The 23,103-nt window shown below is 35.9% G+C and overlaps 1 protein-coding gene across 1 annotated transcript; it reads right to left on the bottom strand.

Annotated features, from left to right (window-relative positions):
* Positions 1–1,888: 1,888 nt before the first annotated feature.
* LOC107153015 (olfactory receptor 11L1-like) lies at positions 1,889–2,827 on the bottom strand. Its single transcript, XM_015498532.1, has one exon. The coding sequence runs from the start codon at positions 2,825–2,827 to the stop codon at positions 1,889–1,891; it is 939 nt and encodes a 312-aa protein (XP_015354018.1).
* Positions 2,828–23,103: the final 20,276 nt, after the last annotated feature.

Genomic DNA, 23,103 nt, shown 5'->3' with positions numbered 1-23,103 from the left:
TATATTTAACATATTTATTATATGTTGAAGTTATATTTAACAAGTATGCAAAAAATATAATGAATGAATGAATGATTTTATCTTCGTTTCCAATGGCCCAAAGCAATGCTGTTCCCTGACCCTAAGAGGAAATGTTCAAGATTCTCTACCTCTTACCACATGATCTACTGTCAAATTTGTCCCAAGAAAAATATCAGACTTTTAGAACTGGAACTATTCTGAAAGCATTATACAGCCTAGCCAGTACTTTAGGCAGGGACAAATTACCTTATAGGAATTTATTATTAGATGGGCAGAAATACACATATGCAAATAATTACTCTAGACAATATAATGCTAAAACAGAAATATGTTCAAAGTCTTGTACTAGCATAGGAAAAACTTTAGAGGGACAGTAAAGGCTTAGAGAACTTCACAGAGTGTGTGACATTTAATATTTAATAATTGAAGGATGGAAAGGAGTTAACACAGGAGGAGGGAGGCAGAAGCAAAAGTGGAAACAGCATGTACAAAGTCACGGAGTCACAAAGAGTATGAGACATTTATTATGTTCTTAATTGGCGGTCCTTGTAGCAGAGGTTGATTAAATACTGAAGAATGTAGACATATTTCTATTATAGGAAGATCACTCTGATGATAAGGAAGAAGAGCCTAGGAAATCATTCTTACTTCTTGACAGTCCCTTGCAGGCCTTTATTATTGTACCAACAATGGTGGACTGAGAGCATTAAACATAGAGCTCATATTTTCTCCCTTGGGTTTTCCATTCTAGAAATGGGAACACATCAAATTGTGGGGGTTTGTTATGTTCAGTAAATGCTGAGGCAACTGATACCACAAAATTTGTATGTATTTTTAGAACATTCTATGAACCTATAAGTAATTATATTATATTTTTCTTTTACCTTTTTTGCACAAATGGTGCCAGACTATACGCACTGCACTACAACTGGGTTTTTGCACTCAAAATATAATGTGTAGATCTGTCCATGTCAGCACATGCAGAATTCACTTGTTCTTTGTTGTTGTTGTTTATGTTTGTTTATTCATAGATGTATTATATTCCATTATGTGTGTGTATTTTAATGCATTGAACAAATTAGATTGCTTTTAATCTTTTGTTCTTATGAATAATCCTTAAATAAAAAGTTAAAATTGGGCTGGGGTTGTGGCTCAGCTGTAGAGTGCTTGCCTAGCACGTATGAGGCCCTGGGTTCAATCCTCAGGACCACATAAAAATAAATAAATAAAATAAACGTATTGTGTCCAACTATAACTAAAAAATAAAATATATATTAAAAAGTTAAAATTAATTTTAATGCCAGGATATTTTTATCAACAATTTGAGGGGGAAAGGGGGGACATTGGTATTAAACTGCAACACATTTCTTTTTTCCTTCTCACCTTACATCTAAACAATGTTCACCTAAGAAAGGTTATCAGCACTAATATCTTCCATGGTCCAAGAAACCCATCAGTCAGTGAAAAGAGTATGAGTTTGCTGATAGGTGAGCCTTGGGCTCAGATTCAAATTGTGGTTTCATTACAATCTAGCTGGATGGTTTTGAGTAAACGAATTAGTCTTTGAGAATCAGTTGTGATCTGTAAAATAGGGACAACAATAGTAGCTACTTCCTAATGTTACTATGAGAATTTAGCACAATGATCCACAGAAGGAATTAGTATAGTGCCTCGTACCTACAAAATGTCCAACAAATGAAACTTAACACACTTCCGGTTCATGAACAGGGAGAGTGTTGATGAAACATGGGAAAACTCATCAATTTAACATGAACTACTGTTGATGCTATAGAAATATTTTTGTGTTGTTGGGGTTTTCAATAAATGCCCATATCCACTAAAAGCTTCAAACATAATTAGCCCAGGTCTATTTCCCTCGTTGCACCAATTTTCTCAGAGCTACTTTCACATCCTTGTTCCTTAGGGTGTAAATGACAGGGTTGAGTGAAGGAGTAAGCACTGTATATAGAAGGGAAAGCAACTTTAAGATGTCTTCATACTGAGGCCCTGATGGGAAACCATAGACAATTCCCAGTGTCCCATAATAGAGACTGACCACTGTTAGGTGTGAAGAACAGGTAGAGAAAGCCCGCTGCTTCCCTGTGGCAGAAGGAATCCTCAGAATAGTGGAAATAATGTGAATATAGGAAGCCAGGGTCAGCAGGAAAGGGCCAAGGGCAAATAGAGAGGTGCATATAAAAGAGGTCATCTCAGCTACCTGAGTATCAGTGCAGGCAAGTTTCATGATGGGCTTCAAATCACAGAAGAAGTGGTCAATCTCATTAGCAGAACAGAATGTTAAACGAAAAATGAGGACCATGAGAAGGATGGGTGCCAGAAATCCAGCCAGCCAAGAGGCAGCAGCTAGGTGTAAGCAACCCCAGAAGTCCATGATGCTGGAGTAGTGCAGTGGGTTACAGATGGCTATATAGCGATCATAAGACATTACAGCCAGGAAGAAGCATTCTGTAGCCACGAGGGAAGCAAAAAAATAAAACTGGCAAGCACAGGCTGGGAAGGAAATAGGTACATGAGCTGACAGCAATGTCCTCAACATTATGGGCTCAATGGTAGTAGTATAACCAATCTCTAGGAAGGAGAAGTGGACAAGAAAGAAATACATGGGTGTATGAAGGGAGCAATCAGCTGACACCACAGTTAGGATCACCATATTGCCTATGAGAGTCATCACATAAATGGTCAGAAATATCCCAAAAAGAAGAAACTGAAATCCATGGAGATCCCCAAAACCCAAAAGGATAATTTCTGAAATTTGAGTTGTATTTTCATCTGTACTGCTGGCCATGATTTGGATCTAAAATAAATACATAAGTAAAAATTTAAAGAATAACCATTGATCAAATACTATTTTTAGAAAAAATCAAACAAGAGACTATACATATCAAGCATAATTGGCTTCTCTGTAGACATGCAAGATTCTTAAACTTAATTAATGTATTTGACCATAGCCTCCCAGGAGCCATTTGGAAAGTTAATCTATGACTTTAATTATCTCACCATATTTAGAATGAATAGGTTCTTGAAATTGTGACTATGACACATAAATATGCAGTTTTTAATATGTAAAAATAGGAAGAAGTATTCAATTCTTGGAGATCTGACTCTGGTTTCCTCTGCTGTTGCTGCTGGTATTATCATCAACAATGAATATCCCTAGCCATCTATGTGTAAATTGCATAAGATCTGTGATCAATTTTGTTTCCTGTTTTAGAAATTCCATACCAATTAAATTATATGTATTGTGTTTCATCATGACAAAGTATGTCTAGTCCTTAAAACAAGTTCATTAAATAATAGAAGAGGCACAATACAGTAGTGTAAGAGTAAACTAGCAATAGTAAAGAGTGTGAGTAAGGGAGAACATTTCAGGTAGAGGGAGTAAGGATTGTTGCAAGGAAGGACTGAGTTTAGAAAACTAAGGGAGGAAAAGTGGGAAGGAGGGAGTGAAAGGGAAAAAGAGAGAACAGTCAGAAACAGAGACACAGTGACAGAGATATAGAAAGAACAAGGAAGAGGAGGAGAAAAAGAGGGGGAAGGATAAAAGGAGCACAAGGAGAAAAACAGGAAGAGAGAAGGAGGAAAGAAAAAGGGAGAGAAGAAAGAAGGAGGGAGGAAAGAAAGAGGACAGAAGGAAAAGAGGAAGAGGAGGAGGAAGAGGAAGAGGAGAAGGAAAAAAGGAAGAAGAAGACGAAGAGAAAAGAAAGGAAGGAAGAAGACAGGTCAGATCATTCAGGAATTTATGTTTTTAAATACTGTGTAATTCCACTGGATGGTGTTAGCAGCAGTGTAATCCCATTTACAGCTTAAAGTTGCCTTTGATGTTATGTAATACATAGAAGGACAACTTAAAGGACAAAGTGAGAGAAATAAAAGAATATTTCAGAGTACCAAGTGAGGGATAATAGAATATCTGAATAAAATGGTTACACAAAAGATGGAGAGAAGACAAATTCAAGATGTACTTGGGAGGTAGAAACACCAGGACTTACTGACATACAGATATTAGGAGTAATGAAAATTGAATTATTGGAGATGACTCTTGAGTTTCTGGCTTCAGTAACTGGTGCATTGATTTAGATGGTGAAGATTGTGGGAAGGAAAAGATTAGGGGACTCAAAAGTTCAATTTGTATGAAGTTCAATTTGTATGAAGCGGAGAGAGTAGAGAGGCAATTTGTGAGTTTGTGAGTTTGGGGGTTTGTGAGTATGTAGCTCAAAAGAGAGGAGTTGATTGGACTATAAATTTAGAATTTATGTGAATATACATAACATTCAAAGACATGGGAATGAATGAGGTGACCTACAGAGAGATTATAGATATAGAAGAATGCCCTACACTGAACTTGACCCCCCTCTTTCTTTTAGTCCTAACAGAGAAGAAGAAACCAGAATAGGAGTTTGAAAAGGAGGAATCAGTGAGGTAGGATCAAAAACCAGGAGGAACTGGAATAACAGAATCCACATTTCAGGAGAAATATGTTGATTATGTTAAACACTGTTGTAAGATCAAGACAGAGAATGGTCTGACATATTTGGTTACATGGATAATCAATCCAATTGGGCTAATGGAAACTGAAGAGAGGCAGAGAAATGGGGTTGTAACGGAAGAGAGATGAGCATTGACCCTACCTTTTCAAAGCTGATGAGAATGATCCAGCATGGATACTGATGACACGTAAGTAAACAAGGAGCTAATTTTGGGAGTAAAATCTTTTAGAAGCTGAGAGGGGATGGGATATAGAACACAGGAGGAGGGTTTAACCTATGATAAGGGCAGGAACACTCATTTTTTACCAGGTAGAAATTCAGGAAATTGTTCCAGTTGTAGTTAAGTTGCTATATGTGATCTTAGGAAGATGACTGAGTTTGTATCTATGGCTTCTGTTTTTTCAAATGATGTGTGAGAAAAGGTCATCACCTAAGAGTAAAGATAGGGAAGGAGATGTTGGAGGTTTGAGAGCCAAGGAAAAGCTATAAAATATTCACATCTGGCAGTGAATGAGCTACATCCTACTAGAATAAATACTGTGTTTTCCAGTCAGTATTGAGTAGTGGCAATTTGATGTTTGAGATCATGAATTTAAGAAGGCACAATCAGACTCTTTTTCTTATGTGATATTCTTTGACAATGTTTAGCTACCAGGACAGAGTAGACAGTTAATTTAAATCAGGTTTGGCATTTGCCAAGGCAAAACAGTGGAAGGAAAGAGGGGCATGAAAATTGTGGTATATTTTTTAAAAGTTAGAGTGAAGAATTACATGGTAAATGTTAAGTTCCTCTCACTGCCTTCCACTGATTATCAAGTCAGGGGATGCTGAAGATACAAAGAACTTCTAAAATGTCATTTGACCAATGCTTTAATTTTTTAACTGAAAAAGAAGGTCCAGACAGGTAAAGTGTCTTCCTTAGGATCTGGGGTCTATTAGTAATAGAGCAGGAACTAACACCAAGATTTTACTTCCGGTCCTCACTACTTCCATTATAGCATGCTCTTCTTTTTCTTGCTCTCATCTCTCTTCAGTGCTCTGAACAAGAAAGGATCTTAATGTATACTATGGAAGTACATGAAAAAAAAAAGGCTTACCTTCTGTTTAGTAATTTACATGCCTGGAGCACAATACCTTTTGAAGAACTTTGAAATCCATTACTATTTTTAATCTTCTCAACTATCTTGTGAAGTATTTGGTAATAGGTCTTTGATTTGTCTCATTGGATTTACAGATGAGAAAACAGAACCATGATGGTACTACTACCACATGGTGCTTGTATTTCAATTATGACCCTTCTTCCTGGAGAAAAAAAAAGTTATTCTTATTGGTGTTGATGTAAATGTGAACTTGCAAGATAATAATTATATTATGGATTTTTGGTCAGGTAACTGAATAATAGGAACCATGTGTGGTCGCCATCATTTAAGCATGATGTAAGAAACTGAGTAGATTTATAAGAATCTGCTTTAGGAAAAACAAGTTTGGAGGGTAGAATGAAGTAAACTGTATTTGATATAGTACTGTTTCAGACCTTTGGTAGATGTCCAGAAAAACTAGAATCTTCTTAGGAGAAGAATAGAGAGAAGGAATAATGTGCAAAAAAAAAAAAAGGTCTAGTAACCTGACACTCATGCTGACCATTAGTTTTGGAAGGACTTTTGAGCTAAATGAGTAGGGGACTGAGCACAGAAAAGGTAGTAGCACACATAGTTTCGGAGAAAAGGATTGAAAAAAAAATGACTCACAGAAATGAGAGAAACAAGAGAATGATGTCACAGAGTCCAAGGAAGAAGTGGAGCCATTAGAATTACTAGTAAAGAAGGTGCCATGCATATGAGAGTGCTTGGGCAGGGATCCTGAGTGCAGTAAGGTAAGGAGATGAAAGGAAAAACAATAAATCTTGATTATGATTTCAAGAAGGTTGTTGGTAAAGCAAAGGAGGGAGACAGAGAGCCACAAAGCTAGGGATAGAAGAGAGAACAGAGGGAAAGTTTTTATTCTCACTTCTTGCTTTTTAGTAAAGGAGAAACTAAACTAAGAGTCTAGGCAAAGTGTCTAGCTCCAGAGAAAAGAAAGGCATGCGAGAGAATGAGTGATAGAGCAAGGATCACCAAGGAGGTTGGAAGGAATAAGATGGGGAAATACACAATTGGAGGCATTATCTTCAGGAAGGAATGAAATGTCATCCTTTATAAGAGAAATAAGAGGGTAAAAGTGTACAGTGATTATGAAGATAATTACCTCTTCTTTTTCCTTCCACTTGAGTTTGGAGACATAAGCCATCCTTAGATGACTACGATGAGGCCTTGGCAGAGATGTTCACTTTGCTTCCTCAGAGCCTGTCTTCTTGTTCCATCTATATTTGTGGAGCCCAAAATATTTGGCAGAGTCTGAAGTGGGTTGCTATGACAGGTAGCTGGTTTGCTGTACCACTACTGTGTTGTCTGACCAGGAGTAGATCCAGTAACAGCATGGCAGACACATAATACATCCTTTAAAAAGATCATATAGAACCTTGGAAATCATAGCTTTCCCACCTTTTCTTTTCTATCTGCTCAATTACACTTTTCCCTCCTCTAACTTCCCTGAAGCGCACAAGGTTTCCAAAAGGAAGAACTAAGAGTATGTCACCTAAAGACACTTAGTTTTCAGGTGGTTGTAGCCAAAGCATTTTTAGCTCCTGCAGTGACCTCCTTTGGGTTTAGAAAGAGCATAATGCTTGCCAACATCTTTTAAACACTCCAACAACCTTCAGCAAGCAGGGACTGGTAGACACAGTTCAAATAAGAAAACCAATTATCTTTAAGTTTGGCTCCCAGGGGAGTTTTGCTTTTTAATTGAGAGATCGATGTTGGATTCTCATGACATCCTGAACTTCCATTCAGTGTCTGCTGACTAATGGTGTGAAATTGGATATTGGAGTATCTGACATGTCACATGGGTCAGAGCCCCAATCCATCTAGGCCAGCCTCCAGAGGCTGCTGAAAGTACCAAGCAACAGTTTGGGGAGGGTACAATGGGAAAAGTGCGGAAACTAGTGAGAAAAATCTAGATTTTAGATCTGTAGCTTCCAGTGCCTGTGTAATACAGCATCCCTTACCGTCATTTAGTCCCAGTTTTTCCTACTTTGAATCCCTGTCCTGCTGACTTCACACGGTTGTTGTGGGACATAATGTAATATTGTGTGGGAAACCCCTTTATTAAATAGGAAGCACATTTAAGAAGCATCTGAAAGATATTGGTGATCATGGAAGTTGAGGATAGTTATAAAGTTCAAGGAGGCTTGGACCCTTATAGCTGGCAGTAGAACTCTTACCTTTTTATATTATTAAATATAGCCTGAAAATATCCAAATCCCCTTCCCCCCAAATTTTCAGTCAACCTTAAGTGAATCCCATATCCTAATTAAAAGCACAACTGTTATGGTTTGATTTTATAATCAAATCAAAAGTCCTCTTACACAAGTTGTCAGAGGCAGTTTTTCAAATCAGTTACCTTGTAATTTTTCCATCCTTGGTGGATAGATTGCAGATGGCTCCTGGGTAAGTTTCCTTGCTGTTGATTTTGTATGCTTTTATAGCTTTCCAGGCTCTACAGAAAGAAATGGCTGGGGAGTGAAACCCCCTCTGTATAGCACTTAGTGAGGCCTCTCCTCTATTTGATGACTATATGAGCATTCTTTAAAGCTGTGTGAGCATCACATAAAATAGAGAACTCACAGAGATATAGCCATTGCCTCTGTTATCCCAGGGCATTATCCTTGTCACCATTCAGTTAGAAATTGCACAGATAATATCAGGTCCTTCCTCTGTGTCCAGCAATACTCTAAATGCTGGAGATACAAATGGGAAGAAAGTCTGGAAACCTGAGTGCATGACTTAGGACATCAATGTCCACCAGAAGTGAAAGACATGTAAACAAAGCAATCAAATTGCAGCATGGTAAATGCCGACAACACAAATTTGTGTAATGTGGAGAAGGGAACGGGAGGATCAGTTTGCAGGAGGTAGGAACACTGAAGGTCTATTGGAGGACCTGCTATCTGCATTTTTTTCCAGAATGAAAACTTTATAATGTCTTGGGTTTTGAAGGAGGGATAGGAGTCTGTCAAGCCAACAAGGATGTAGTAAAAGTCTCAGTCAGAGGGGACAGCCTGTGATACTAAGGAGAAACAGGAGAGGAGACTGGAGAAATAGGTAGACACCAGGTGATGGATGGCTGTGCGCATTAACCTAAGGAGTATGAACTTTTTCCCTTAACTTAATGAGGAATCATAAAGGGTTTTGAATAGGGAAAAGGCATGGTTGTGTTTGTATTTTTAAAAACTATAAACTTTGGTGGCTATGCAAATAAGCAATAGCTAATGAAAGTCCAGTGAGGAAGCTGTCAATTCAATCTAAGAAAGAATGGTAGCCACTGGAAAAGAAGAGGAGGCAATGATTTCAGGCAGTAGTAATATTATTATAATTATCACTAAGATGATTTTCTCCTCTCATTATCACTAAACTTTTGAGTAATTTCTGTAAGAAGAAGGAATTATATTTTTTCCTGTGAATTCCCTAACATATGGGTAACCCTAAAGTGTGACTTGGTTATTAGATGTCAACTCATATTTCCTGTAAAAACACAAGTTCCAAATCTCTGGCCATCCAAGACAAATCCTTATAAAGAAAAAACTTGAAATGCTTCATGCTTGCAGAAAACTACAGTGGTTCTCTAATAACATTTTGTCACATGAGTAAATGAATGAACAACTTGAGGAATATAGATATAATTCACTAACAGATAAAGGCTCTGTAGTTGATATGTGGGAAATACAAGGATATAGATAGAGCTCTTGGCCTTGAAGGAAATGAAAAAATCTTTCAGCTGGACAGCTCACCACAGTGACTCTCTTTTCCACGTTGTCAACTTACTGGTCACTAAGGCTCAGTAGGAAGTTTGATTAAAAGAAAATTCAATAAACATCACATAATCTCCTATACAAAAGGAATACTAATCTAAAGATCACAAGAGGTGCCAGGTCTTTTATTCTAAGTTTATGAATTTTTCAAAAACTAAATTTAATGAACAATACATAATTTGCACATGGTGAATAATTAAAACAGTGTAACTAAGACTCTCTTCAATCCCAGACCTCCAATCTCTTCCCAGAGGCAACTACTCTAAGCAGTGTATTGTGGGTGCCTTAAGAAATTCTGTATGCTGTTCACAGGCTTTATACATTCACATTTTTTTCATATTTACAAAGAAGTGATCACACAATATATAATACTTTTACGGAGTTTTAAAATTTAATGTATGTTGGAGATCTTCCTGTATCTGAATACATAGATCAATCTCATTCATTTTAACATTTGCATAGTGTCCTAGCATGTGGATGAGGCTTTATTTATTTATTTTTGCTACAAAGCTGATTCTCTAAGAAATAAAATGTTGTCGGTACAGTAAAGATTCTTTTTCCCCCCAATCTCATTTCTCTTGAGTCACAAGGACAACCACTATCCTAATTATGGGTCCTGCATATTCATGTTTTATCCTTCTACTACTTATGAATGTATCCATAAATAATATATGGCAACATTACATATGTTTTAAATTTCACACAACTGGCATCATAACATTTTGCAACTTGATTCATTTTCCTAATTCCCATTTGTGTTTTCAGACCAGTTCCTGTTGGTATATATGATTCTCATTCATTCATTGTTAATTTACCTTGCTTCTCATTATACTTAATACTGCTGTTTCATTTGCTTTACCTTATAGCTTCCTTGTTAAAATGAGTCCTAAAATTGTAATTATTTTTTTCAAATCACTGCTTTGAAGTTGCACTGGATGAATTAATGAAAGCGTGAGAAATTCTTATAAACTGAAACAAAATAAATTGAAAATCTGAAACATGGGGGGGCTACAAAAGAATGGACATTTATGTCAATATATTTTAGCATTACAAGTGTTGCAATGAATATGCTTCCACACGTTTCTAGAATTTCCATAAGGCACCTAGGCATTGAATTGCTATATACACTAGGCAGTGTATATACATATTTTCATTTTTACTAAGAACTGCCAAATGTTCTCTAAACTGGTTGTATAAACTCACATTCCCAGAAGCAGTGTGTAACAGTTGTTTCCTCACATTCTTTTTGGCATGTGGTATTAGCAGATGTTTTTATTTGGGGTAATCTGATGGGTATGAAATAGTATAACTATGCTAATTTAATTTGCATTTCCCTGATTATTAATGAGGACAAGAATGTTCCCATCTATTTACTAGTCACTCAGGTTTTTCTGTTCAGTGCATTGTCCGTTAATATTTTGCCTATAGTTAATTTGGATATTTTTAAACTGAATGTAGTTCTTTATGTAGTCATTATTTGACTGCTATTTATTTACTGGGAATATTTACTTCAAGTCACTTGCCTATTGACTTTGTTTAGTGTGGTATTTTACAAAATAGAATACTAGAGGCTTTTATCCCTTGATGTGATCAAATTGTTCAATCCTTTACAATTTGTAATTTTTGTATCTTTTTCAAGAAAGGTTTTTCTACCCTAATATTGTAAAGATATTCTTCTAAATTTCTTTCAAATCTTGAGTCATTTTTAGCACTGAGTTTTAAAATCTATCTGGAATTTATTTCTGTATATGATACAATATAGAAATCTAATTTTATTTGTTCCAATACAAATAATCTGTTTTTCCTACACTATTTATTAAACAATCATTTCTTTACTCCCATGATTTACAATGACAGTCTTTTCATATACCAGGGTTCCTTATGTTCTCAGGTTTGTGTCTGGAACTTTTTTTCTTTCTCACTGACCTGTTGCTTTCTTAAATTACTTTTAAAAGTCTTGATATCAGGACTAATTCTTCCTGTTGGTTCTTCTTCATAATTGTCTTGAATATTCCTGATATTTTAATTTTTCATATAAAATTGGAATCAGCTTGTCAAGGTTCATGAAACACTTTGTTGAAATGTTATTTGGAATTGCATTGAATTACAGATTAATTTTTGGGACAGTAGACATCTTCACATATATGAAGATTCAAGCCTTATGAAAATGGTACATATATTTCCCTTTGTTGAGGTTTTCCTTTATGCCCTTCCATACTGCCATAAATACTATTTCCATATATATCATGAGCATTTTTTCATAGATTTGTACTTAGTTACTTAATAGTGTTACTTGTCGTTATGAATGGCAACTTTATTTTAACCAGCTTTATTGAGTTATAATTTATAAACAATAAAATTCACCATTGTAATGCTATGAATTTTGGCAAATATATACGAAACTGTATAATCATCACTTATAGTCAAGATGTAGAACATTTCCATCACATCCAAAAGATCTTTCATGCCCTTTGACTGAGTTTTAAAGTCTATCTGGAATTCTATCAGTGTCTTCCTCCTACTCACTGATATGTTTCCTGTGCCAAAAATTGGCCTTTTTTTTTTAGAATTTCATATAAATAGAACAATATAGTATATAGTCCTTTGTGCCTGGCTTCTTTTACTAGCATGTTTTTGCAATTCATCCTTGGTTTGTTTGTATAAAAATTTCCCTTTTTATTTCAAAGGAATATTCTATTGTATGGATATGCCACAGATTGTTTATTCACATACCACTTCATGATTGTTTATAGGTTTTGCCTTTAATGAATAAAGCCACTATGGACATTCACATGGCAAGACTTTGTGTGGGCATGTTTTCATATCTCTTTGGTCAGTTTCTAGGTTTTACTATAAGTGAATGTTTAACTATATAAGTTATTGCCAAACTGTGTCACAAAGTGGCCCTACCATTTTATATTCCCACCAGCCACATATATATGCAAGTTCTAGTAGTTGCCCCACATCCTCAACCTTGATATTGTCAATATTTTACTTTTATCCAGTGAATGATAACTTTTTAAAAGTTATATTTTGTAATTGCATTTTGCTTAAATGGAAGAATATTATTGATTTTTAAAAAATAACTCCTATGCCAAATGTTCTCTCTGATATGCAGATGCTAACACATATTAAGGTTGGGGGAGAATAGAAGGTCACTGGATTAGACAAAGGGGAATGAAGGGAAGGGAGGGGGAGGGTAATAGGAAAGACAGTAGAATGAACAGAACATGACTTTCCTTTGCTCATAAATGAATACACAACCAATAACTACATATTGTGTACAACCATAAGAATGGGATCTTAATTAGAATAAGTTATACTCCATGTATGTATAATATGTCAAAATACACTCTATGTCATGTATATCTAAAATGAACACATAAAAAATCTATGCAGCAATATTTAAGAACTCTCTTAATATTTAAATTGTCTGAAAACTCCCATTAGCTTTTTATGTAGCCAATCACATAGTCCATGAATGAGGCTGGGAGTGTAGCTCAGTGGCCTTGCATGACTGAGGGCCTGGGTTCAATGCCCAGCATGGCAACAAAGTAGTCTGAATAACTGTGTTTTCTTTCCAGTCCTTAAATCCATTCTTATCCTTGTCTTATTGAATTGAAATTTCCTTGTGAATACAATCTTAAATAGTAGCTTGGAGAACTAGAAGCCAGGCATAATTTCTTGGTTCATGGTTCTAGTGAGAATATTCCTAAAGTTTCCACACTATTTTATGGTAGATTTTCAGTAGCTATCCTTTATCATAATTAATATTTCCCTCTATTCTTGATTTGTTCAAGGGTTTTTTGATAGAGAAGTGTTGAATTTTATTCATTTTTATTTATATGTTAAGATCAGTACACATTGTTTTCTCTTTAATCAGTTTAAGCTGTGAATTGTAGTTGATTTTCTAAATTTTAGCTATCCTTTAAGTCCTGAAATTAAGCTCATTTATTTACAATGTATTATATTTTACACATTTGCTGAGTTAAATTTACTAATATTTTGATATATTTTTACTTTTAATTGATGAATGATAATTATATGACTTATGGGATACAGTGTGCATTTCAATACATATACACACTGTGTATTGACCAGACTAAGATAATTGGCATATGTGTCATCACAAACATTTATCTTTTCTTTCTGTGGGAACATTCTAAGTCCTCTTTATCAGCTATTTTGAAATAAGCAATTAATTGTCAAATTAGTTATTCTACTGTGCTTTAAAACATTAGAAGTTATTTCTCCCATCTAGCTGCACCCTCATGACCATTAATGATCCTCTCTCCATCCACTCTCCCCCACATCCTGCCTAAACTCTGGTAACCACTATTCTACTCTCTGTTTCTATGAAATCCACATTTAAGCTTAACATAATGTCCTCCAGTTCTATCCATGTTGTTGCAAATGACAGAATTTCATTGATTTTTATGGATGGATAATATCCTATTGTGTATATAACACCACATTATCTTTATTCATTTATCCATGGATGGGCACCTAGGTTAATTCCGTATCTTGTCCATCGTGAATACTGCTGCAATAAATATGGAAGTGTAGGCATCTCTTTGACATACTGATTTCATTTCCTTTGGATACATGCCCAGTAGTGGATTGATAGATCATATGGCCTTTGTATTTCTGCTTTTTTTTTTTTTTGAGGAAGATCCTGTTATCCATATTGGTTGGATTAATTTACATTCTTACCAACAATCTATGCTTGTTCCTCTTTCTCTGCATCCTTGCCTGAATTAGTGATTTTTTTTTATCCTTTTGATAATAGCCCTTCTAACTGGGGTGAGATAATATCTCTTTATGGTTTTGATTTGCATTTTTCTCATGATTTGTGATGTTGCATACGTTTTCATATATTTGTTGGCCATTTGTATATCTTCTTTTGAAAGATGTCTATCTGGGTCATTTGTCACTTTTTTAATCAGGGTTTTTTTTTGTGTGTGTGTGGCCATTGAGTTGTTTGAGCTCCTGATGTTCAAAATTAACCCTTTGACAGATGCATACTTTGGGAAGATTTTCTACTATTCTGAATGCTGTTTCTTCATTCTGTTGATTGTTTCTTTTGCTTTCCAGAAGCTTTTTAGTTTGATGTAATACCATTTGTCAGTTTCTTCCTTTGTTGCCTGTTGTTTGGGAGTCATAACCTAAAAATACTTACCTATTCTGAAGTCTTGATGTCCTGTGGTATTCCCCCATGTTTTCTTCTTACAGTTTCATAATTTTGGTCCTACATATAAATCTTTGATCCATTTTGATTTGATTTGATTGAAGTGAGTCTCCTTTCTCCAGTGTATGCTCTTGTTGCTAGTGTTGAAAAGTAATTGTCTATAGATGCATAGATTATTTCTACAATTTACTAATGTTAAAATTAGGACTTCTATGAGAGTGAGAATGGTTTCTAATTTTTCATCTTTCTGAAAATCTTGTCTGGTTTTGGTATAGAGGTTTTAATAGCCTCATAAAATGGATTGGACAATTTTTTAATATTTATTTTTTAGTTTTTGGTGGACACAACATCTTTATTTTTTTTAAATTTTTATGTGGTGCTGAGGATTGAACCCAGTGCTCCGTGCATGCCAGGTGAGCGTGCTACCACTTGAGCCACATCCCCAGCCCCTGGATTGGACAATTTTTTTTTCATTTTTTCTGTTCTCTGGAATATTTTATATAACAAAAAATTCTTTGGAAATTTGATAAAACTTGCTTGCAGAAACATATGTGAATTTTATTTTTGGTTGCAGAGCATTGGCTACCAATTGAATTTCTTTAGTATTTAATGGCCTATTCATATTTTCAATTTCTTTTTTTTTAATTTTTTATTGTTGGTTGTTCAAAACATTACATAGTTCTTGATATATCATATTTCACACTTTGATTCAAGTGGGTTATGAACTCCCATTTTTACCCCGTATACAGATTGCAGAATCATATCAGTTACACACCCATTGATTTACATGTTGTCATGCTAGTGTCTGTTGTATTCTGCTGCCTTTCCTATCCTCTACTATCCCCCCTCCCCTCCCCTCCCCTCTTCTCTCTCTACCCCCTCTACTGTCATTCATTTCTCCCCCTTGTATTATTTTTCCCTTTCCCCTCACTTCCTCTTGTATGTAATTTTGTATAACCCTGAGGGTCTCCTTCCATTTCCATGCACTTTCCCTTCTCTCTCCCTTTTCCCTCCCACCTCTCATCCCTGTTAAATGTTAATCTTCTTCTCCTGCTCTTCGTCCCTACTCTGTTCTTAGTTACTCTCCTTATATCAAAGAAGACATTTGGCATTTGTTTTTTAGGGATTGGCTAGCTTCACTTAGCATAATCTGCTCTAATGCCATCCATTTCCCTGTAAATTCTATGATTTTGTCATTTTTTAATGCAGAGTAATACTCCATTGTGTATAAATGCCACATTTTTTTTATCCATTCGTCTATTGAAGGGCATCTAGGTTGGTTCCACAGTCTTGCTATTGTGAATTGTGCTGCTATGAACATCGATGTAGCAGTGTCCCTGTAGCATGCTCTTTTTAGGTCTTTAGGATTCAATTTCTTTTTGAATAAAATTTTGGTGATTTTTATTTCTCTACAGAATCATGCATTTTACTAAGTTTTTCATAATATCAAATATGAAATATTTGTTTAGCAATGTCCCTATTTTCATTGCTGATGTTGTTTACTCAGGTCTTTATTATTTTCAACTTAGTCATATCAGAGTCATGCCTATTTTTAGCCTTTAAAAATTTAGGTTTGGGCCTTATTAAGCATTTCTATTTGTTATTGTTGTTTCCTATTTCATTAATTTCTGGGGTTCACTGGGGTTGAACTTGGTGGTGCACACCAAAAACTCTAGTAACATGGAAGGCTGATTAAAGAAGATTGCAAGTTCGAGGTCAACCTGGGCAACTTCACAGGGCCCTGTCTCAAAATAATTTTTTTTTTATTTTCATTTTTTGGTATTGGGGATTGAACCCAGGAGTTCTTTACCACTGAGCTACAAACCCAGGGTCTCACTAAGTTGCTGAGGCTGGTCTTGAACTTGCAATCCTCCTGTCTCACCATCCAGAGTCACTGGGATTACACAGGTGTGAACAACTATGCCTGGCTATAAAATTTTAAATAAAAAGCTAGGTGTATATATCAACACTTGCTTAACATATGTGAGGTTCTGGGTTCAATCCCTAGTATGGCAAAAAAGCGGGTGCTGGACTGGGGGAGATCACAGAAATAATGAAGATGACATGAGGCTTTTGGAGGTCAGATGAAAGATTATGAACCTGAGGAACACCCACTGCATAATTGGAAGCCACTAATTGCAAGCAGAGTCTTGGGGACATGATGATATGGTACAGCAGAAGATAGAAGATGACCACATAGCAGTCATGGGCCTTGAAAGACAAGGGGAAGAATGCATGTCAGCAAAGAAAAAAGAGCAGCTCAACTGGGCCATGCAACCAGAGAAGGAGATGGCTTGGTAATCAGAGAACCCTATCAATGTTTGGGAGCTGTTGTTGAAAATTCCACAAAGGATACATTGCCAAGGAAGAAATACATGGGGATGTGAAATCAGGGACCAGTCAGGTCTCCCACCACTGTGACTGTATAAATGAGGAGAAAGAGAACAAAGATAGGCTGAAGCTGAGGCTCATCAGTGAGCCCATAAGGAAGAATTCTCTCAACTTTCTGGCATTGCCTACTCCCATGCAGTTCCTACAGGTCTGCAGGAGGAGATTTCACAGCAACAGTAAGGCATATACAGCTAAAATCCTTAAACAAGAACTCCAGGGGCTGCCCCTGGCTTGTTAGGACATGAGACATCATGTCTGTTGACTATGGAAAATGGTTCATCTTGGATCATTCTACTCATACCACCCATGAGCCTATTGATTGGGAAATTTAAAGCTATGAAGGTGGAATTTAGAGTCAGAAGAATAGGTCTGAATCTCATCTTTGGCTGTTTTCTATCTCCCTAACCTTAATATAGTATTTTTGGTGTAATTATTTTATTTTTTTAGTTCTAATTTGTTATACATGACAGCAAAATGCATTACAAATCATATTACACCTATAGTGCACAAATTTCTATATCTCTAATTGTATACCAAGTATGGGTGGATTAGGCTCTAGATAGAGCAAAAGGGAGGGAATAGAAGGGAAGGGGCATGGGAGTAGGAAAGGCAGTGGAATTAGGTGGAAATCATCACCTTAAGTACATGTATGAAGACACAAATAGAGTGACTCTATTTTGACATAGTATCTTAATCTCTCTGAATATTCTCTTACATCTATCTTGTAAGAATAGTTGTGAGGGTTGCATGTGATGGTAGACGCATGGAAAATTGTCTAGCACAGCATGAGAAGAAAATCAAGTACCCAGTGAATTCTAATTTCCTTCCTTTTTCTATACCGTTCTACTTCTTGACATGGTAACTGTTCTTAACTAATGCCTAACCTGAGCACAGAGTCAAGGAACAAATACTACACTGGGTAGGAGACTACAAACTTGCTAGTCCTTTCATTTTCAGTTTTGAGCTGAAGAAGAAGCAGGGAATAGGCAGATCAAGAATATAAAACTATATAATATAGAAGTAAGAGGATAAGCCCCTAAGTCAATTATGTATGGGTTAGAATCCAACTCCAACTTACTAGCTGTGTATTCCTGGGCAAGCTGCTTAACCTGAGTTTCATTTTTCATCTGTAAGATGATAGTACCAAGTATTTCCTACATCATAATTTACCTGAAGATAAAATGAGATAATTTGTGTAAAGCACTAAGTATAGTGTCTGGAACATGGTAAATGTTAAGCATTATGATTAGGGAGCTACTGGTAGATTTGCTCAAAATACACAAAAACTCCTTTTAGATTTTGTTACTTGCCCTTTGCTAAGAATTCCTTTCTTATTGAACTCCTATTGCTAATCATTTTTTTGTATGACTCCAGTGCTTTGAGGCAGTATAAAACGTCAAAAGTGACTCATCTAACACTAAAGAAGAGTATATATATATATATATATATATATATATATATATATATATATATATGAAATGAAATCGCAATAACCACAACATGGCATCAACCTAAGTGACTATCGGTGAATAAATGTGGTGTAGTAGAGTGGAGGAAGGAGAATAGGGGGAGGGAAGAAGAAAGGAAAAGAGAGGGACACTGGGGACTGAAATAGAATAAATCAGATTTCATGCATGTATGATTTTGTTACAATGAACCCAACTACTATGTATAACTATAATGCTCTAATTTCATTCTTTCTTTCTTTCTTTCTTTCTTTCTTTCTTTCTTTCTTTCTTTCTTTCTTTCTTATTGGTTCTTTTCAGTTACATGAGAGCAGAATTAATTTTGATATAATTATATAAGCATGGAATATATCTTATTCTAGTTAGGACCCCATTCTTATGGATGTACATGATGTACAAACACTGTGTTGTTTTTATAATATGTACATGGGGAATTTATGCCAGATTTATTTCAGATTCATTTAACCGTCTTTCCTTTTTCTATCCCCCCTCCCTTCCCTCCATTCCTCATTGTCTAATTTACTGCACTTCTATTCTTTCCATCACTGCCCCGCTCCCATTATTGTGGGCTAGCTTCCACTTATCAGAGAAAACTTGACTTTTAGGGACTGGCTTATTTCACTTAGCATGATGGTCTCCAGACACATCCATTTGCTGGCAAATGTCATAAAGTCATTCTTTAATATTCCATTGTGTATATATACCAAGTTTTCTTTATCCATTCATCTATTGAAGGGTATATAGGTTCACATAGCTTAGCTATTGTGAATTGTGCTGTTAAACATTAATGTGGCTTTGTTCACTGTAGTATGCTGATTTTAATTCCTTTGGGTATAAACTGAAGAGTGGAATAACTGGGTCATATGGTGGTTCCCTTCCAAGTTTTCTGAAGAATCTCCATACTTCTTTCCAGAGTTTTTGCACCAGTTTTCAGTCCCACCAATATAGTGCTCTAATTAAAAAACAATGTAGCATATATTCACAGTGAAATACTATTCAGCTATAAAAGGATGAAATCCCACCCATTTCAACAACATGAATGGGACTGGATATCATTATGTTAAGCAAAATAAGCCAGGTACAGAAAGACAAATAACACATAATATTGCTATTAGTAGAATCTAAAAAAACTTGATCTCATAGAAGTTGAGAATAGAATAGTGGTTAGGAAGGGTAAGAGAGGACATGGGAAAAGTTTGACCAATAGGCACAATGTTGCACTTAGAAGGAATAAGTTCTGGTGTTTTAATGCACAGCATGGTGAATATAACCTATAATAATACATTTTATATATTTTTAATTTTTATTTTTTTACATTTTATAATTTAAAATAAACTAGCTGAATGCAGTGGTGCACACTTGTAATCCTAGCAGCTTGGGAGACCGAGGCAGGAGGATTGCAAGTTCAAAGCAACTTAGTGAGGCCTTAAGCAGCTCAGTGAGACCCTGTCTCTAAATAAAATATATAAAGGGTTGGGGTACAACTCAGTGGTTAAGAGCCTCTGGCTTCAATTTCTGATACAAAAAAAAATAGATGATTTTGAGTGTTCTCACCATGAAGAAGAGAAGTTTAAGATAATTAGCCTTATTTGATCATTACATAATATATATATGTACCCCAATGGAAAAATAGTATAACTATTGTGAATCAAAAAAGAAATCAGCACCCTGGTGTCCTGAACACCATATTCTTCCTACTAGAGGGTCACAGCCTCTGATATCTTTTCTTCCAGAAACATAGAATCTCTGTCCTTATCAGAACATGGGGGCAGGGGACTATTTCACCCAGAGTTGCCTGAGAAATAGCAATGTTGAATTCTGCTTGAGGCCATGTCTACCCTTTCTCTTAATCAGGGAGACTGCCAATGTCTGACTATACTTTATTTTAATATTGTTTGTTCCTGTTACAAGATAGGATGGTGAAGGACAAACTATAGCATTGCACAGTGGATTTATATCATTGAATTCCAAGTCAGAACACCCGAGTCTGAGTCCTGATACATACTATTTCAGCTCTGTAGCCTTTAGAAAAAATCCTTTCTGAGTCATAGGATCTTCATCTGTAAAATAAGAATAATAACACTTGTTCTCTTAATCTCGCAGATTTGTTGCAAAGATGAGAACTTGTAGAAAAATATTTTATAAACTGTAAATATAGTCTGGGTGGATACACAGAGATCATGCACTGGGATAGCCAAATCAACTGAAGACAATTTCTATCGCAATTGTTAAATTGCTGTTCCTAGGCCCCCATTCCCTGGGTGCTGCCCTGATACTTTCAAGCCCACCTTGGATTTCACAGTGGCCTCCATCTTCTTGTGGCTTCCCAATCAGACCCTCGGAGAGAAAAGAAGATTGGCCTCTGGCAACTTTAGTAAAATGCCTGGTGCTATTCTGCCCTCTCTGAGGCTTTGTCTGTCTTCTTTTGGTAGATGTTCCATTGAAGTTGCTTTTACGGCCATCTTGGAGAACTGAAATTTCCATGGTGTACAATATTAGTTGATACAAACTAAAATATTATCCCAAATAGAGTAATAGCTACCATTAACAAAGTACCTAGTAGGTGCTCCAAATTGCATGGGATGACTGACATGAATCATTTAACTTAATCTTCTAACAATTCTAAGTAATAACTACTATTATCATTCCCTTTTTGCAGGGGGGTACCATGGATTGAACCCAGGGGTGCTAACCACTGAGAACAACCCCAGCCCTTTTTATTAGCGAGACAGAGCCTAAGTTGCTGGCTTTGTGATCCTCCCACTTCTGCCCTCCCCAACTTCTGCAATTACAGGATCATTCCCATCTTACAAATCAGACCACCACAGGGACTTGGAAAATTCTAAAGCCTTGCTCCAGCTCTCATAGCAGGTCAAATAGCAGGATCTACATCCAAACACAAATCTGCAATATCCCAATTATACTGTTTTTATCCACACTGTCTTTTTAAAATACAATATACTATAAGTGAGGATTATTAAAGATTTTTCAGAGCATTCACAAAACTATCCCTTATTTTCATCATGACAATCTTGAAAATAATCAAGGTGGTTTCCCTTAATTTTGCAGATGATAAATCCAAGCTACAGAAGTGATAAGTGCACTGTCCTTGGGCATGCATACATTCCTTCATTCAACAAATATTCATTAGGTGCTTGGTGTATGTCAGTCAGTGTAAAACAGCAAGTAAGACTGACTTAGTCCCTACTCTGATGGACTTTAAAATCTAAAGGAAAATATGGACAATAACTTAAAAAATCATAGATTGTTTTTATACAGTAAGAAAATTAATTATAAAGAAAGTAAAACAAATTGAGAAAATAGAGAAAGCTTGGAGTTGGAGAAACAACACTGAGTTAGAGAGATAGGGAAAGCCTTTCTGAGGAGGTAACATTAAAAACTGGAATCTGAATAGAAAGAAGTCAGCCATACAAAGATCTAGGCTGCACTCAGATGCTTGGTGACAAAGGCAGGAATAAATTTCTACATTCTACACAGAATTAAGGCCCATGTAGAGGCTGATTTGGGATGACTGGATATGTGAGCCATTCAAACTCATGTCTACAAGCATCCCTGTCCTTTATCACTCACCTTCCTTCTTTGAATGTCTCTAGAAGTTATGAGTATTTCACTAGACACTTCCTGTTTTTGTACTCATCCAGAATGCTTCAGGCTGGCTTTGGTGGATCTTTCCAGATGTTCCCTTGGCAGGCACAGAAAAGTTTGCATGTCACAACAGTAAAGCCTCTGAAACTAAGCCACAAGTTATAATCTTACCCCACTTCCCCCTCTGGGGTTGGCCATTTCTCTGTAATTGGCAGAATAATTGATATAGCAAACTTTCTGCCTTCTTGACTGGTCTCCTGAGATGCGCAGGAAAGTAAGCCCAGGGGCTGAGCATCTGTGACATAAAAGGTGACTGGGGCAGTAAGCAGAGCTATCACCAATGAGGCTTTTTTTTCACTGATTCATACTGAGAGTTTGGGGACTTGTAGTTACTCCCAAAATGTTTCAGAAAAAAATCAGAAGGATAAAATTCACTATGAGATATATTGTTCTATAAACATTTTATCTAAAATTCGAACTTAATCATCTTAAAAGTCTTAGCCACGATTAAAATACAAATTGTAGGGATTCTAGTAATTATGTGCAAAATGGGCAATATAGAAGATGAGGGTAAGAATATATTTCATTCTATGATCTGTCATATCAACTTGTTTATACAACCCTTTACTCTGATTATAAACTATATATTACTTTTAAAAATCAAATAATTATTTAATTAGTGTTTATGTGGTCAATAAAGTTTCCGAGTGCCACTCAGTGTTCTAATATAATACTATTGCACTTGGGGCAGATGTGGTGGGCAGTTGCCTTGTATCATACTTTTCCATTTTTTATCAAATCAGGTTTGGGTTGTGGAAGACTTGTTTCTGTTTCTTGTTTTATTTTTTCAATTCCATAAATGTTTATTAAACATCTATCATGTACCTATCATTGTGCTAGGAGCTGGGATATAAAAATCAATAGTAAATTAATAGTATCTTTGATACACATTCAATTTCCTCTCCCCAGTACATACACACATGCACATGTATGAGTGCTTACATGTGCATACACACA

Source organism: Marmota marmota, unplaced genomic scaffold, assembly GCF_001458135.2.
Source record: "Marmota marmota marmota unplaced genomic scaffold, marMar, whole genome shotgun sequence".
Lineage (NCBI taxonomy): Eukaryota > Metazoa > Chordata > Mammalia > Rodentia > Sciuridae > Marmota > Marmota marmota.
Note: the sequence above shows the minus strand (reverse complement) of the source record. Positions and strands in the feature narration are given on the sequence as shown.